General features: G+C 36.3%; 1 protein-coding gene across 2 annotated transcripts in view; it reads left to right on the top strand.

Annotated features, from left to right (window-relative positions):
• LOC111062090 (A-kinase anchor protein 17A) overlaps positions 1–17,223 on the top strand; it is a 53,456-nt gene extending 36,233 nt beyond the window's left edge. For both annotated transcript variants that reach the window (XM_039435855.1, XM_039435853.1), the window contains 4 exons: positions 2,087–2,149; positions 8,711–8,807; positions 9,585–9,734; positions 14,778–17,223. In XM_039435855.1, coding sequence (XP_039291789.1) covers positions 2,087–2,149; positions 8,711–8,807; positions 9,585–9,734; positions 14,778–16,735 — 2,268 coding nt within the window. In that variant the 3' untranslated portion in view covers positions 16,736–17,223. The remainder of the gene's footprint in view (positions 1–2,086; positions 2,150–8,710; positions 8,808–9,584; positions 9,735–14,777) is intronic.
• Positions 17,224–17,458: the final 235 nt, after the last annotated feature.

Below are 17,458 nucleotides of genomic sequence, written 5' to 3' on the forward strand. Positions count from 1 at the left end.
TGTTGTTTTTATTGTTTTGACGAACTGCCAAACATTGTAAAATATGTACATGCAAAGAATAAATTATTATTATTAATGAGAATAATATAGAGAATATTACAAAATACATCTTTACATGGATAATCTAATAATCAATCTGTCTTTAAGAGATCAAATACTCATGTCTTTAAGAGACCAAATACTCATGTCTATAAGAGACCAAATACAATACGTCTTTAAGAGACCAGATATTCCTGTCTTTAAGAGACCGAATACACATGTCTTTAAGAGACCAAATACAATACGTCTTTAAGAGACCATATATACGCGGGCACATCTGATATTGTAGTGGGGGTATCAAGTACTTATCTAAGATCTGTCGTCCTCGAGTCCGGTGTCCAAAGGGTGATGGATGAGGATGAAGGGTGATGGCCTCCAGGCATCGGGCTAGTGGCGTCAGATCGAAGATCGTCTTTCAGCCCCGCACGGCAAGGTCAGATGTCCGATATCACCGGCCATCTCGGTCGGCGAATTCGTAAGCCCTCGTTCGAATGCAAGGCATATTTACAGCACGATCCTCGAATGAGTATTCAAGAATACACACACACACACAAAACCTGCAACACAAGTCACAACTACTTAGTAATGCTAAAATAAATAACATACTAAATATTGTATTCAATGAATGATTTCTCATGAAATCATCTAATGAATACAATACATACATACAAGTAGAATCATCAAAATAAAGACAATACAACAATACTATAAAATATTCATTAATCACCCTTAAATGGGTTTTCGACTGTCACTAATCCATAGCCTACAATAATAATAAAGTGCAGCAGTCAACCGCTCTGAATTAAATAAAATACTTCATAAATAAGTTATTGGAGAAAAGATAAGCGATAAAAACTGATAGAATACATGATTCCCGATTATATAATTTTAGTCTCCAGGAGAGAATGAAAAACAAGACGAATATGTCATGATTAAATCAGCTCAGAAAATAATGCCTGTACTCCACAGAATCTAAAATCGGTCTCCTGTTCAGGTCTCCAAGTCGACCGAATCAGGCTCAAAAATAGGTATCAGGGCTGGCAATATTATGCATTGAAAAATACCAAATTACAAAGGACGTGGTGGGGACAACAATAATTTTCCTCAATAGAACGAGAAAGGAATAAAACTAACAAGGACAGAATACAGTTAAATTCCCTCAGTCAAAGTAGAAGACTCAGCAATAGAATGGACGTTCAACTGATTTTTTATGATAATAATAATAATAATATCGAGTGACCTGGCTGGCTCAGGTCTGGTGTCAGAGTTTTCAGGTCGCAACTGATCAATTTCAGGGCCTCTGACATGACCTAACGACTGCTTTTTAGGCAGCCGGGACAGACGGCTTAACGTGTCCATCCGAAACACGGGAGTGGCCCGAGATAAATATCTTGCCCGGGCCGGGATTTGAACCCGGGCCTCTGAATCATAAAGCCAGCATCTGATCCACTCGACTACGGCCACTCACTCCATTATATGATGATTTTGCGTCTACAACAATTCTAAGTACTCTAGGAAAACGTTGGAAAACAATAGAGGAAATATTAGAATTTAATTACGTAATGCGCGGAATGACATCATGAAACTACTCCGATACCGTGAGAAAATCACAACGTTAATCCAGCACTCTAATAAAATTTTATCTTGGAAAAGTTATAATTTCGAAAAAAAAGAAATTTCGGCACAACATTTTTTGGGTAGTTGATTGCATGTTAATTCGGATGTTCGCTCAATAATAATATTATAGTTCACTTATTAGCAATTGACCAATAGCAATATCATATTCATAATCGTCTTTGATATTAGATTTATTTCACTAGTTTGTAATTTAATTATCAGAACTTTGTCGGCATCATGTTTTTATCAGTGAAAATTTGCTAATGACTGATAAGTTCCTATGTCAGTCTCCAATGTTATAAAATAAAACTTTTTACTTTTTTTAAGTATTTAACACCACCATCTGTAAGTTTATGGGATATCAAAATTTTAGTTTTCATTTTCTGTCAAGATTTTTTTCCTTGATATTTTCTTTTAATTCTTTTTTCAGGAGGACTCAAAACTAAAACTGCAGGAGGCATCTGGAAAATCGGCGAAATCTAGACCTTACAAAGTAAGTCTGAATAAATTATTATGTTTATTTCTAAAGATGTGAAGATATTCTAAAAATTTCTATGAATTCTTTAACCTTTTTGTGTAGTTGAGAAGTTGATAATGTGGTAATTATTCATATTAAATGAAAAAGACTAAGAAATTGTCAAAAAACCACATATTTATTGTCTTATAGATTTAAGGTATATCTTACAGATTTATTGTCCTTATCTGTGGTTTTTTGACAATTTCTTGGTCTTTTACATTCAAAATTCTTTAACCGCTAAATATCGAGGGACCGAGCTTCGCTCTGGAGTGTAAAGGGCACGCCACACCAAGCTCGCTACCGCGGCGGTAGCGAAGTTTTAAAAATCGCTAGCCATGTATTCAGGTTGAGCGCGCCACACCGAGTTCGCTACCGCGGCGGTAGTACGGCGAACTACCACCTACGACCGCCTGCTAGGCGATTCAACAAAAGTTCGCTGAGAGGTAGTACGGCGGACAAAGCGAGCTCAGTGTGGCGCGCTCAACCTGAATACATGGCAGGCGATTCGAAGAGGTAGCGCAGTGCTGAGTGCTGTAGTCACGCCCTCCCCCCACTACTAGACTCACTACTCGGAGACTACCGCTAGCGAACGTTTTTCGGTGTGGCGTGCTCAGCCGAGAAAACTACCACCAGCGGTACTACCTCGGCGGTACTGGCGAGCTTGGTGTGGCGAGTCCTTAAAGGCATGTGTAACGAAAGATAGAATTTATAGTTTATTGACCGAGCAAAGTGAGGTCTAAGATTCAAGTCGACAGTTTGGCATTTCTCTCAATGTTTAAATGTTTATATGTTGCGCATTCACGGTGAAACGCGCTAATAGATTTTCATGAAATTTGACAGGTATGTTCCTTTTTAAATTGCGCGTCGACGTATATACAAGGTTTTTGGAAATCTTGCATTTCGAGGATAATATGAAAGGAAAAAGGAGCCTCCTTCATACGTCAATATTAGAGTAAAAATCAGACTATAGAATTATCATAAATCAGCTGTCGCGTTGATTATAAATTGCATGCCATGACGCATGCAATTCAATATCTCAATGTAACTTGGTATAAAATAAACAGCTGTGTAGACTATAAATCGCATGCCTCATTGCATGCCTCATTGAATACAATTTTTATGTATTATTAATAATAATAGGATGCAAAGAACTTAATATAACAGCTTGTCTGGGCGCCTAGATGTCTTCTGGTTTTCTCGCGCTAAATTCCGGAAAGCGTTATATGATAATTAAATCTTGTGTAAGCATGATCTGATCAAATAAATAGTTGGTGTATCAGTGTGGATGTGCTTATGGTTTGAGACGTCGTTCAGTTTTAAATGTTATTTATTCTATTGATAATTTTTTTGTTTATTATTTGTTATTAGGCTATATTCTTCAATTTTTATAAATTCTGAATTCCCAATTTGTTTTATTTTAACTTTTTTCATTAGTATTTGAAATCTTTGTATTTTTGAATTAGGTGGTATTATTGTTGTTTGTATTATTTATTATTGCATAAGTTCGTATTATTTTTATTTTTTTATTTCTATCTGTACAATTTTTATTGTTAAGGAGACATATTTGGGGAAACCCGTTGTCTCCATTGTGAATAAATAAATAAATAAATATATGAACTATTGATTGCGTGCAATAGCGCATGCAATTAATAACTAAAATAACATAGTATTGTCTCTCGAACTTTCTCTGCTTTGAACTTGGGCTGTCCTGTTGCCAGTATGTCTTGAAGGAGATTAGCTTTTGATGTTAACATTTTTCATACACCAACCCCGATAGCCATTAGCCGTTTACACACCGATATCTCGCCAACACGACATACAGACAGGATTTACTCTGATGGACAGTATAAGAGGTGGCTGCGGTTTATAACTGCGCGAGGTCTACTGTTCACATAACTATTAGTATTCATTTTCTCAGTCGTACAATTATTTTTACAGTTATATGAGGAGGCACAACAGGCGTATGCCCAAAACTGTCCCTTTTCAAATTTATACTACAGTCCAAATCAAAATCTAGGTTAAGCTACTATCACTCATCAAAATAAAAATTTATTCTAACTTTAAAAAAACATCAATTACAAATAGATATACTAGTAGTTCTGTGAACTGTAGACCTCACGCCTTCTCATCCACAAGTACCTGATTGAAACAGCTATTGACCTTATGGAAATACAGCATTAGACTGGCTTCTCCACACATCTGTGTAATCACTTGTCGGCTGATTTATTATGAATAATTCTATAGTATGATTTTTACTCTAATATTGGCGTATGAAGGAGGCTCCTTTTTCCTTTTATATTATCCTTGAAATGCAAAATTTCCAAAAACCTTGTATATACGTCGACGCGCAATTTAAAAAGGAACATACCTGTCAAATTTCATGGAAATCTATTACCGCGTTCCACCGTAAATGCGCAACATATAGACATATAAACATTTAACATTAAGAGAAATGCCAAACTGTCGACTTGAATCTTAGACTTCACTTTGCTCGGTCAACTATGAACTCTATTTAGAATGATATACTATTGCCCGGTTGCAGAATCGTCACATAAAGTTAAAATCAGTTATTTAACTTATTTATGAAGCCATTACTCCACTTTTCGTTGCACAGATGTCAAAGTAAACTATAGCTCCCATAAAACTAAAAACGCCCAATTAAACACATGATTTCGTTGCACAGTCGTGAAATAGAGTTTATTTATGTCTCCAATAGCTAAAAACGGTCATTTAAGTTATGGGCCCGAAGTCATGCTGTTAAATCCAATATCTACACTCGCCAAATGCATTTTAAACGTTGTTATAGCTTTTTTTGAAAAATGTTTATTAAAAACCATCTGTAATATTATCGCTAAATATGGTGAGAAATCTCGCCAAAAGCCAAGAGTCGCCATATGGTTTATCAATTTTATGTGAGGTCTTCCAGGTCTGTTCACAGTGATGTCGATTGAAACTTTGCCCGATGCCAAGACATTGGTTGGATAGAAGCATGTACGGAAAAAGTGAATAGAGCTGCAGTGTGACTTATGTGTGATGCTAATTCGAGATATAGCTAAATGGGCTTCGGCAAACGACTGTGCAACGACCAACCATTTATGTCAGTGATTTTAAACTATGTCTCACATAGCTATGTTTGATTTTATGTAACGACTCTGCAACCGGGCACAAATAAGTTAATATCTTTATTTCTGAAGATGTGAAGATATTTTGAAAAATTTCCATGAATTCTTTAACTGCTAATAGGATAATACAAAACTTCGAGTAGTACTTTCAAACCGATAACCAGACATGATTCTAACATGCAGTAAGAGTTGCTTTTCTCAAAATATACAAATCTCTGATTTCATAAGGTACTGTAACTAAGGCTAGGCGCAAACCAGTTAGCCAAGACAAGACATGATCAGACACGTTTAGTCACAATACTTCACATTGTTGCTTATGACGCAACACACACTGATTAGTCATATCATTGCAATTGGACATGTCTTCGTAAGCAACTATGTAAATTATTGGCCCATATGAATAAAACCAGAGCAAATGCTCATGAGCAAGAGCATGGAGCATAAGGTTTTGCTCATGAGCAAAAGGTAGAAGCAAAAGCATTTGCTCATTTTATATGAATAAGCCAAAGACCTTAAAGATATCTCTTTAAGGTCTTTGGAATAAGCTTTACCTTATACTCTTAGCTTATGCTCCTGAACTCTGGAGCAAATGCTCACGTATTTTAGAGATTTTTCATCAGCTGATTCGCTTTTGTAGCCTTAGTTTGTTTTTATAGCTCAGGGAAGCGCTAAATATGCAAGTAAGGTGCACCGCTTGTATTTGCGTCGTCTGCTCTGTTTTCTATTTATGAATAGAGTTTTAGGTTAGTTGAGTTTATAATTTTGAAATAATAGCGTGAAAAAATGCCATCTCTATAACAATCTTCAGCATATTCTTATAATATCAATAGCCTTCTTATAATCGTCCACACTCTCATCTTCTTTAATGCCTATCTCCTATTTTGTGATGGCTATCTTTATAACAGATAGCTATCTTTTGTATTATTTATTCTTTTATAGGGATAATGGTGATATATATCATGGTTGAATCTAACAAGAGCTTTATAGTTCTCAACTATTGGTTGTGATCTTTTGTATTATTTATTCTTTTGTATGGATAATGGTGATATATATCATGGTTGAATCTAATAAGAGCTTTATAGTTCTCAACAATTGGTTGTGATCGTATCTGGTATAGTTTCCTCTTCCTCATACGAATTAGAATTAGTTGAGCCATTTTACTATGAGCAAAAGGTGATAAGCTGCTCTAGACTAGACTCACCTTTTTTGAAGCATTTGCTTCTAAATTTGAGCAAATGCTCTAGTTTATTCATACAATTTTGAGCAAAAGCTTTTACTTTTGAGCAAATGCACAAACTATTTTTTTGATGAGCATGAGCAAAAGGTTTTGCTCACGTTTATTCATAGAAAATGAAGCAAATGCTCCTTATTCTAGAAGTATAAGCAAATGCTCAACTTTATTCATATGGCCTATTGTGTCTGATAATGTCTTGTCTTGTCTTGACTAACTGGTCTGTGCCTAGCCTGATCGGTGTGAGTTGCGTCATAAGAAACAGGAATGATATAGAGAACTTAACAGACATCCATATTCAACCCTCTCAAGTATGTATTTGCTTAAGAAATATAGAACCTTGCTGAACTTCTATACGAAATTTGAACATGACCTGTCAATTAGTTCTTGAGAAGGTCTAGAAAACGCAGGGAAAACACACAAAAACCGCTGATATTGGGCGGGGCTTAACTTCCAATACAACATTTTTACTTTCCTTGCCCTATTACCATAGGTAAGGAAAGTATTGCTTTCCAAAAAAAATAAGGTACCCCAATTTCTAAATCTCTATACGTTTCAAGGTCCCCTGAGTCCAAAAAAATGGTTTTTGTGTATTGGTCTGTATGTGTGTGTCTGTATGTATGAGTGTATGTGCGTCTGTTTACACGATATCTCGTCTCCCAATCAACGGAATGACTTGAAATTTGGAACTTAAAGTCATTATACTAGAAGTATCCGACACGAACAATTTCAATCAAATGCAATTCAAGATGACGGCTAAAATGGCGAAAATGTTGTCAAAAACAGGGTTTCTCGAGATTTTCTCGAAAATGGCTCCAACGATTTTGATCAAATTTATACCTAGAATAGTCATTGATAATCTCTATCAACTGCCACAAGTTCCATATGTGTAAAAATTTCAGGAGCTTCGCCCCATCTATGCAAAGTTTGATTTTAGATTCCCAATTATCAGTCTTCAGATACAATTTAAACAAAAAATCTCTGGAAAAGATTGAGCATAAAAATCTCTACAATTAATGTTCAGTAACATTTTCACTTAAAATTTAAAATAAGCTCGAAATTCGAGAAAATGTGATTATTCAATTCCAAACTGTTGGCAACTGTTGATTCTATTAAATCATTCACTATCAAGAGATAGCAGACCTCGTGTGTCTCCAGCGTTAATAGTCCTGCCACCAGCTGGCTCAGATCCTAGAATAGTAGACTTGAAATGCGCGTGAACACTAGCGTCAGGTGATCAATTTTCTTAACGGCAAGGAAAGTTGTGTGAGTGCGCCACACCAGATTTTTATACATCAGTTGAGCCTATGTACCAAGTTTGAACATTTTTGCCAGTTAGTTCTTGAAAATGCTGGAAAAACGCAGATTTTGGGTGTATCTTTGGATTTTTTTTTTCAAATCCGATCTTGGTGCGCCTCTAGATGGTCAACTGAACAAACCTGCCAAATTTGAACGTATTTGGTCAAGTAGATTTTTATTTCTGTTGATTATGAATGTGTGAGTGAGTGAGTGAATGAATCAGTGCCATTTTGCTTTTATACAGAATGTTCTGAAAAAAGGTGCCCATACGGGAGTGAAAAATAGACAAAATTTGTTAAGCTCTCTATTTTTCATACGTTCTGTATGTAATTAAGGATTATTTTTCCAAGGTTGCGTTCGTCTATTATAGACTTATTCTACATCTTTCTCTTCGAAATTAAATTTTCTACAAGTTCTGTAAAAATATTTTGTGTTTATTGCACATTTAACATAGTAAATCTATTTCAAACCTTGAAGGCAAACTTGTTTTTCGGGACCAAGTTTCGCGTTTTCCGTAACATATCTTGAAAATTACTGTAGCTACAGGTCTGGAAACGATTCTATCCAATTTTTCAGTTCATTTTACATAAAGTACGCTGAATTTAACATCTTAATCAACAGCCAACAAATACCCGTAGGACAGGGGAACTGAAATACAGACGAAATCTTTCACCCTGTTTAACTTGGTAACTAAGCATTTTCGGACCTATGTTAATTAGAACTTTTTTCTTCTTTTGATGTGAGAAATCACGCTCTCACGTATTGGAACCTTTTTTTAGAACACTCTGTATATCTATATCACAGTCCATCTTAATGTTTGATCACAGTCTATCTTAATGTAGTATACTTGTCCCGCAATTCATTTTGTTTTTCATTGTTCTTCAGGGTACATATACCAGGACACAAGACGATGTAGCAATGCTCAAGGAACTTGAATTGAAACAGAAACTGGTGAAGAAATTGAAGATTGAAAGAGATAGAAGTGAGTAAATTCTGTTTTTACTCGAAGTATTATTCTAATTTCTGTTATCTCTAATTATCTTGAAATTATTGTGCATTATCTATACAGAGTGAATCATATGTATGGGAACCCTTCAATATGTTGGAGACTGTTGTAGATATAATACTGTAACCTATAGGATAAGTTATTGGTTAAGTAAAATACTCTACTTTTTGATGTACAACTGAATTTCAACCACTCATAAGGGGGTGACTTAGGGGTTGTAACTCGAATATTTTTAATGTAAATACCTTTTGTGTGATACATCATTTCAAAGGCCTTTTCAAAACTAGAAAGATGACATCAATAAAAATGGTCTATGATACTTGTATCCAAAATGGCGGCTAATTGAAGTTTTAGTTTTTAAGGAAATGAGGGGTTGTAACTCAAATATTTTAAATGTAAACACCCATTGTGTAGTACATCATTTCAAAGGCCTTTTTAGAACAAGAAAGATGACATCAATAAAAATGGTCTATGATACTTTTATCCAAAATGGCGGCTGATTGAACTCTATCAATTATTTCTTTAAAAACTAAAACTTCAATCAGCCGCCATTTTGGATAAAAGTATCATAGAACATTTTTGTTGATGTTTTTTGTTTTGTTTCAGAAAGACATTCAAAATTATGTATCACACAATGGTTGTTAACATTTAAAATGTTTGAGTTACCCCTCATTTCCTTAAAAACTAAAACTTCAATCAGCCAAATTCATGGATTACAGTGCAAAATGTTTAGAGATTCTAATTGATTTGCAGAATCGAGATCAAAAAATGCGCTTGGAACTGCAGCAAATACCTTGGATACAAATCTGCTGAATTTGGCCACCTCTTCAATTTCTTCATCTGAATCGTCTCTGCTCAGCATTTCTGACGGTGACATTGAAGATCATCTCGCTAAAGATAAAGGTGGGTTCTTCTCCTTCTTCTTCCTTCTTCTTCTTCTTCTCCTTCTTCTTCTTGGTGGGAATGGATTGAAATAAAATGAAAATCATCAGTACCATGGCATACTTTAGATAAAGGCTGGAGCGCACAACTTGGCAACGTCGCAGTCAAGCTCAGCTTCAGGCCGAGAAAAGTGAATTCACTTGGGTAGACTCCCGATTAACTACCAGCTTTACGCCCTTTATCAAATACCAATACTGAGAAATTCTTCTTTTTAAGAAAGTCTTCTTTTTAAGAAACTTCTGAATTTAATGCATTCGCTTTTGTGCATCTATAACTAACAATACACCGTAATGATAATCGATAGTTCAATAATATTTATCAAAGGGAATATATTCTACTACCATTTAGTTTTTGTTCGTAATAATATCCATCAATCTATATTAAAACACATCATCAAGTATCCTACCCTTTTTTATTCTTTTTTCTTTTAAAACAAGACTTGTACCAACTCATCTTTTTTATTTAGGAAAAATGGCTTTAGATGAGTTGGAACTAGTCGTGTTTTGGAAGAAAAAATATAAAGAGTACGGTACTTGAAGATTCATATCATGTTTAATAATTTCAAAGTGGCCTTATAAAGAGAAGTGATAATTCATATTACTAATGAATTAATAGGTTATTGAATGAATAAATTTCTGGAATAATGATAATTCATTCAACTTTGTTCATTAACTCAATTATATCTAGGCATAATAGTATACAAAAAATCACAGAAGAATTGATATCCAATAGCAATAGTTTAATCTATCTTTACATATCTCTGTGGATTTATAATCACACTAGCCGTCAGGCTCGCTTCGCTCGCCATATCTGTCTAGCCAGGTGGCTCCGCCCCCTGGACCCCCGACTGGATCGTCCAAGAATGAGATCAGCAGGCTCGCTTCGCTCGCCTGCATTTTTAATTTGAGCATTTTTACCATATGTTAGGACAATCCAGTCGGGGGTCCAGACTAAACGTCTGGCTAAACGGATATGGCGAGCGAAGCGAGTCTGAAGGCTAGTAATATAATATTCCCAGGAATAGCTCTGATTGAAGTAGCAGTGCCCAATCAATTTTTCCGCGATTAATGAATTTCAATCTTCAACTTTGTGCCAACCTAACAAAGTCAACTCAACTTAATGCCAACCTGACAAAATTATTAATTTAGTTGCCAGTTAACAACTGTTTCGAAGAGGTACTCTATCTAGATTATAGTTCTATAGTAACATGTGATATGGAGATTTCAATTATAATTAAGAGATTGGGAGAAGAAGAATATACATGCTAAAAGACGAACTTTAAACCCTTAAAAACAACCCTTCGAGTTAAAATATTGCCAAAAGATTTCTTAGTGCGCCTGTAAAGGGCCAACTGAACATACCTACCAAATTTGAACGTTTTAGGTCCGGTAGATTTTTAGTTCTGCGAGTGAGTGAGTGAGTGAGTGATAGTCAGTCAATCAGTCAGTCAGTCAGTGAGTGAGTGCCATTTCGCTTTTATATATATATATATATATATATATTATATATATATATATTATATATATATATATATATATATATATATAGATTATTGACATAAATCAAATACAGACTATTCCTACTAACAAATGCAAATGATTTCACAATATACAATAATACAAATGATTCTACAAAATACAATTTTTCCAATCGTGTATGAATCTATGAATATCAAATGAGTAATGAATCTATGCATATCAAATAAAGCATGGTCGACCTGAACCACACGTTGCCATATTGAACATGTTCAGGCCTTCTATCTATAGTAGGCTATGTCAGTACCCTTTCAAATTGTATTAAGGCTGTGCAAAGGCTAAAAATAAACTTTCTACTGGGGATATTTTCCAACGTTTTTCGATTTGTATATCATCAAGCTATCAAAATAGAAAAGAAAAGAAAAAATAGAAAACCTTTTCTCAGGAAATCATTTTTTTCTGATCATTACTTTTTGAGATATGAGCGCCTAAAGTTTAAATTTTTGGGACAGAACATTTCAAATCCATTAAGGCTGCCACACACTAGTTCGTCAAGACAAGACATGATCAGACACATTCGGTCACAGTACTTCACATAGTTGCTTATGAAGACATGTCTAATTGCAATGACTAATCAGTGTGTGTTGCGTCATAAGCAACAATGTGAAGTATTGTGACTGAATGTGTCTGATCATGTCTTGTCTTGTCTTGACTAACTGGTGTGTGGCTATCCTTAGAGATAAATCCATGAGATTCAAAGGATACATTTTTCATCGTATTGTTGATTGAATAAAACATTTTTTTTGGAAAATATAAATTTTTAAGAAAGTTTTTTAATTCTCCAAAAGTAACTCAACTAAAGTTATTGTTGCATTGTTGTGGCAGACTTTAGCCGCATGCCTTGGCATGCACTGCAACTGCAACTAACCCCCAGTGGTGTCCTGTCACTAAACCTGTCATATCTCAGATAATATTGGTCCAATCTCAAAAAATCAGGTACCAATCGATAGGTAATTGAATTTACTAAAAAAAGTTATTTTTGTTATTTTTTGTAAAGTCAACGGTTTCTGAGTTATCTAAGAAACAAAATTTTTAAATTGCTGCCATTTTGTTGAATGAATTTGAAAAATTATCATAATTTTCTTGAAGCTTTGTCTATTTGTTATAAATGATTGTGCAAAGTATCAATTTCGTATCTTTAACCATTATTTAGAAAAAAAATAATGAGTGGAAAAAGCAAAATGGCCGCTGTGTGAGTAACTGAAAACTTCCGGACAATTTAAATATGATATTTAGATTGTTTTCTTACCCAGGAACAATGCCCTAGACTTATTGGAACAGGTTTAACAACCTGTACACTTCTTCTTCATGTACGAAGGTTGGCTATCATGATGGCGATTTTTATTTTATTTACAGCTGCTCTGAATAGGTCTTTGGATGTACACTGAAACCCAAAGACCTTAAAGATGCATAGACTCACATGCAGCGCTAGTGTCGTACTTGGAATTGAAATCGGCCATTGAGGGGGCAACCTATAAGATTATTACATACCAATGCCTTATATTATTAAATATTAAATAATAAAATACCCCAATGTCGGGCTTCAATTTCAAGTAAGAGCTATCATTGGGAAGGCTTAGGCATTGTGGGTCTATCTCTTAAAGGTCTTTGCTGAAACCAATTCCTTAAGTTGCACAACCAAGATATTCGTCTTCTGCCCACTGATCTCTTGCCAGTTATTTTTCATTGCATAATGAGGTGCAATATTTCATATTTCGTTCCCCTCATTATTTATTATTATTATTTTATTTTATTATTATAATTTTTACAAGAAAACACTGATTGGGAGAGAAAAACTAAGGATACTCCTTGTACTATTTCTCTCCCAAATTTAGATAATAATTTAAAAGTCCGAAATGAGGTTATGATTCCACTTTTCTGAAATTTAGTTCTTTTTCACTCAAAAACAACTAAAACTAAGAATTTTGAAGGTTGAGGAACTGGATAGGAAACAAAAATATTACACTCAAATCATTCATAATTGAAACATTTTCACATAATTTTACAAAATTTAGAGCCGGAAAAATAGAACTTATTATTCAGCACAGCTGTCATTATGTGACTAGGTACTTTAATTTCCGTTCCTTAATTCCACCCATAAGCTCTGGCCTTTTCTCCATTCTTCTGAGAACCTCTTCATTTGTTGCATGGTCTGAATATGAGATTCTCAGCATTCTGCGGTAGGTCCAAAACTCAAAGGCTTGTATTCTCTTTTCAGATAATTTATTCAAGGTCCATGCTTCCATGCCATATAACAGAACTGGAAACACGAAACACTTGAGGAGACGAATTCAGAGATCCATTTTTATATCTCTTGATATAAGTAAACTCTTCAATTTGATGAATGCAGCACGTGCCTTCTCTATCCTAATTTAAATTTCAGTGATCAGCGTTAGTTACCCAGGCCCCAAGATATGTGTATGCATCCACCCACTCCAATCTCTCATCTCCAGCAGAGAGATCATCCAAAGGAGGTGCATTTTTAGTGAATACCATGTACTTTGTCTTCTTGTCATTGAGACTTAGACCAGCTTCCTTACTTGCAGTATAACAACCTGTATATACTTGACTTTTTTGACCGAGCGAAGTGAGCTGCGTACAGCTGCCTCCAACACGCTCCGCGCCGGCTCCGCCCTCGTTCCTCCATCGCTCCGCAGTCGCTCCGCTCCCGCTTTCCAGTCGCACCGATCATGAACGGAAGATGTTCGATCTTCTCGCATTCCCCGGTCAAACCACTCTTGCTCCCCGGTCGATCATCAATCGATCTGCTCGAGTGACGTTCGGTTGCGGAGCAGAGCGAAAGTCTGTACGCACCTTAAGATTCAAGTCGACGGTTTGGCATTTCTCTTAATGTTTATATGTTTTTATGTTGCGCATTTACGGCGAAACGCGGTAATAGATTTTCATGAAATTTGACAGGTATGTTCCTTTTTAAATTGCGCGTCGACGTGTATACAAGGTTTTTGGAAATTTTGCATTTCAAGGATAATATAAAAGGAAAAAGGAGCCTCCTTCATTCGCCAATATTACCGTACAAATAAGACTATAAAATTATTCATCATAAATCAGCTGTCTAGTGGACTATAATAGTACCCGTTCAAAAACATCGAACATCTTGAAAATGTATCTTTCCATCAACGTTGTAGACAGTTGCAGCCAGAGCTGATAACAGCGCTCACACTCACATTCCGGGACGACACGTCACAGTACGATATTGGACAGAAAGCTCTATGTTTATTTAGGATTTTTTCTAGACATTTTTAATTGATAAATTGTTTATTAATTTTTGAGAAAACATAACAACAGGTCAATGTAATTCACTGATCGCGAGGTCTACTGTTCACAGAACTACTAGTATAAGAGTTCGTTAACACCCTGTATATAGTTGATGTTTTATAGGATATAAGTTGTGCATTTTGAAATGTTTGTTTTCCTATTATATACTGATATATGATTTTTTTATTTGCAGTGACAAAACTAAGAAACGCCAACGAAGTGGATACAGGTGAACAAATGGCTCCCAAAGTGGGAATGGCTCCCCAGTTTGGAATGCCACCCAACCAATGGTACGGCACTCCCTTCAATGGCGGCCGAGGTGGACGAGGTGGCGGCGGCCATTTTGGATTTCCGTTCGGGAGAATGATGCCACCGCAGATGATGGTGGATCGAGGAGGCAGAGGATTCTTCCCACGCCGACGAGGATTCAGGTGGCCAAGGTTCCCTCATCGGGGACGTGGCGGAGGCTTCTTTCATCCCTATATGGATCCATCATACATGGACGTTAACCATCAGTACTATAAATACTTTCAAAAGTTGACACATGGCCGGACGTCAAGGTCAAAGTCAAGGTCATACTCACGTTCAAGGTCACGCTCCTACTCTCGATCAAGGTCAAGGTCTAGAAGAAGATGGAGCTCTGGAAGTAGATCACGTTCAAGGTCCAGGAGACGTAGCAGGTCGGGGAGTCGGTCAAGGTCAAGAAATCGCTCAAGGTCACGAATTCACTCTTCCAGAACAAGAAGCCGGTCGAAATCTTCCCGGAAGCATTATTCAAGGTCAAAGTCACCAAGAAAGCATTCAAGGTCTAGAAGTAGGTCGAGGTCGTCGAGAAATCGTACTAAAAGTAGGTCAAAGTCACCAAGAAATCTTTCTAAAAGTAGGTCAAAGTCACCAAGAAAACGGTCTAAAAGTAGGTCAAAGTCACCAAGAAATCTTTCTAAAAGTAGGTCAAAGTCCCCAAGAAATCGTACTAGAAGTAGGTCGCCAAGAAATCGTAATACAAGTAGGTCAAAGTCGCCAAGAAATTGTACTAAGATTAGGTCAAAGTCACCAAGAAATCGTAATACAAGTAGGTCAAAGTCACCAAGAAATCGTACTAAGATTAGGTCAAAGTCGCCGAGAAATCATACTAAGATTAGGTCAAAGTCACCAAGAAATCGTACCACAAGTAGGTCAAAGTCACCAAGAAATCGGTCTAAAAGTAGGTCAAAGTCGCCAAGAAATCATACTAAGATTAGGTCTAAGTCACCAAGAAACCGTTCCAGATCAAGTAGTAAGTCAAAGCCACCTCGTAAACGTGGCTCATGGTCCAGAAGCAGTTCAAGATCGCGACGTGGCAACTCAAGGGCGTGGTCTTCACGCTCCAAATCACCACCTCAACAGCCTGCAAATCGCAACGATCAACGAGAAACCAGTCCCAAACTGAACACAGACCCACCAGTTGCCGGTCGGTCAAAATGCAACGATCAAAGAGAACCCAGTCACAAACTGAACACAGTGGCCGGTCGGTCTAGATCCCGATCGTGGGAGGGATCTCGGAAACAGCAGGCCTGTCCTAGAGTGGCGACAGTTGCTGATAGTACCACAGATGCTCAAGCAGGTGACAAACAGATTGGCACTGTTGAAACTATTCAAACCTCCGATAGGAAGCAACACCACAAGAAGAGCAAAGACCGTGAAAAGAAGAAGAAGAGTAAGAAAGAGAGAAAAGACAAAACGAAGAGAATGCATGTTGGTAAGAGTGAGGAGGTAGATTCAAAGATAACCACTAAAGTGGCAGCCATTCCATTGAAGAGACCCAAGTCCAATGTGAGACAGGAAAAGGAAGAAGAAAATTCGAGAAAAGGAGACGAAAAGAAACGTAGGATATCTCCGATTCGGTTTCCCATCGAATCGAAAGTTGTCAAATCCAATTCGCCTCCGAGGAGAGATCCAGTAGAGCGGCAACTCGGCAACGTCGCAGAGAGACGTAGCAACGTCGCAGAGAGACGTAGCAACGTCGCAGAGAGACGTGACAACGTGGCAGAGAGACGTGACAACGTGGAGAAGAGACCTGTTCCAGTTGACCACATGCATTTTCAACCGGTGCGCAGAAATTCTGACAAGACTGACAATATTAGACTAGGTTCACGACATAGAAGAAGATGATGTAGGTTGAATTTGTTGAGATGTTTTAACTCAAAACAGTGAAAAGTTTGTAGAATTTAGACATTGAAAACTTTGATGGAGAAGATGATGTAGTAATTAAAAACTTTGATGAAGAAGGTGATGTAGGTTCAATTTTGTTAACACGTTTTAATACAAAACAGTGAAAAGTTTGTAGAATTTAGGAATTAAAAACTTTGATGAAGATGATGTAGGAATTAAAAACGTTGATGAAGAAGATGATGTAGTTTCAAAACTTTGAAAAAAGTTCAAACTTTGTAGGAATTAAAAACTTTGATGAAAAAGATGATGTAGGTTCAATTTTGTTCAGATGTTTTTATACAAAACAGTGAAAAGTTTGTAGAATTTAGGAATTAAAAACTTTGATGAAGATGATGTAGGAATTAAAAACTTTGATGAAGAAGATGATGTAGTTTCAAAACTTTGAAAAAAGTTCAAACTTTGTAGGAATTAAAAACTTTGATGAAAAAGATGATGTAGGTTCAATTTTGTTCAGATGTTTTTATACAAAACAGTGAAAAGTTTGTAGAATTTAGGAACTAAAAACTTTGATTCGTTCCATGGAGGTTTTTGATAAAATGTAGTACTAAAAATGGATTATTGCTGCTATAAGGGCCGGTTTCCGAGCTCGGGATTTAGCTAAGTCCTAGACTTTAAACAGCTGGAGTCAGAAAATTGGCTTTCCGAAACGAGGCGTAGTCGCAG

This window comes from Nilaparvata lugens, chromosome 9 (genome assembly GCF_014356525.2).
Source record: "Nilaparvata lugens isolate BPH chromosome 9, ASM1435652v1, whole genome shotgun sequence".
In the NCBI taxonomy this organism is placed as follows: Eukaryota; Metazoa; Arthropoda; class Insecta; order Hemiptera; family Delphacidae; genus Nilaparvata; species Nilaparvata lugens.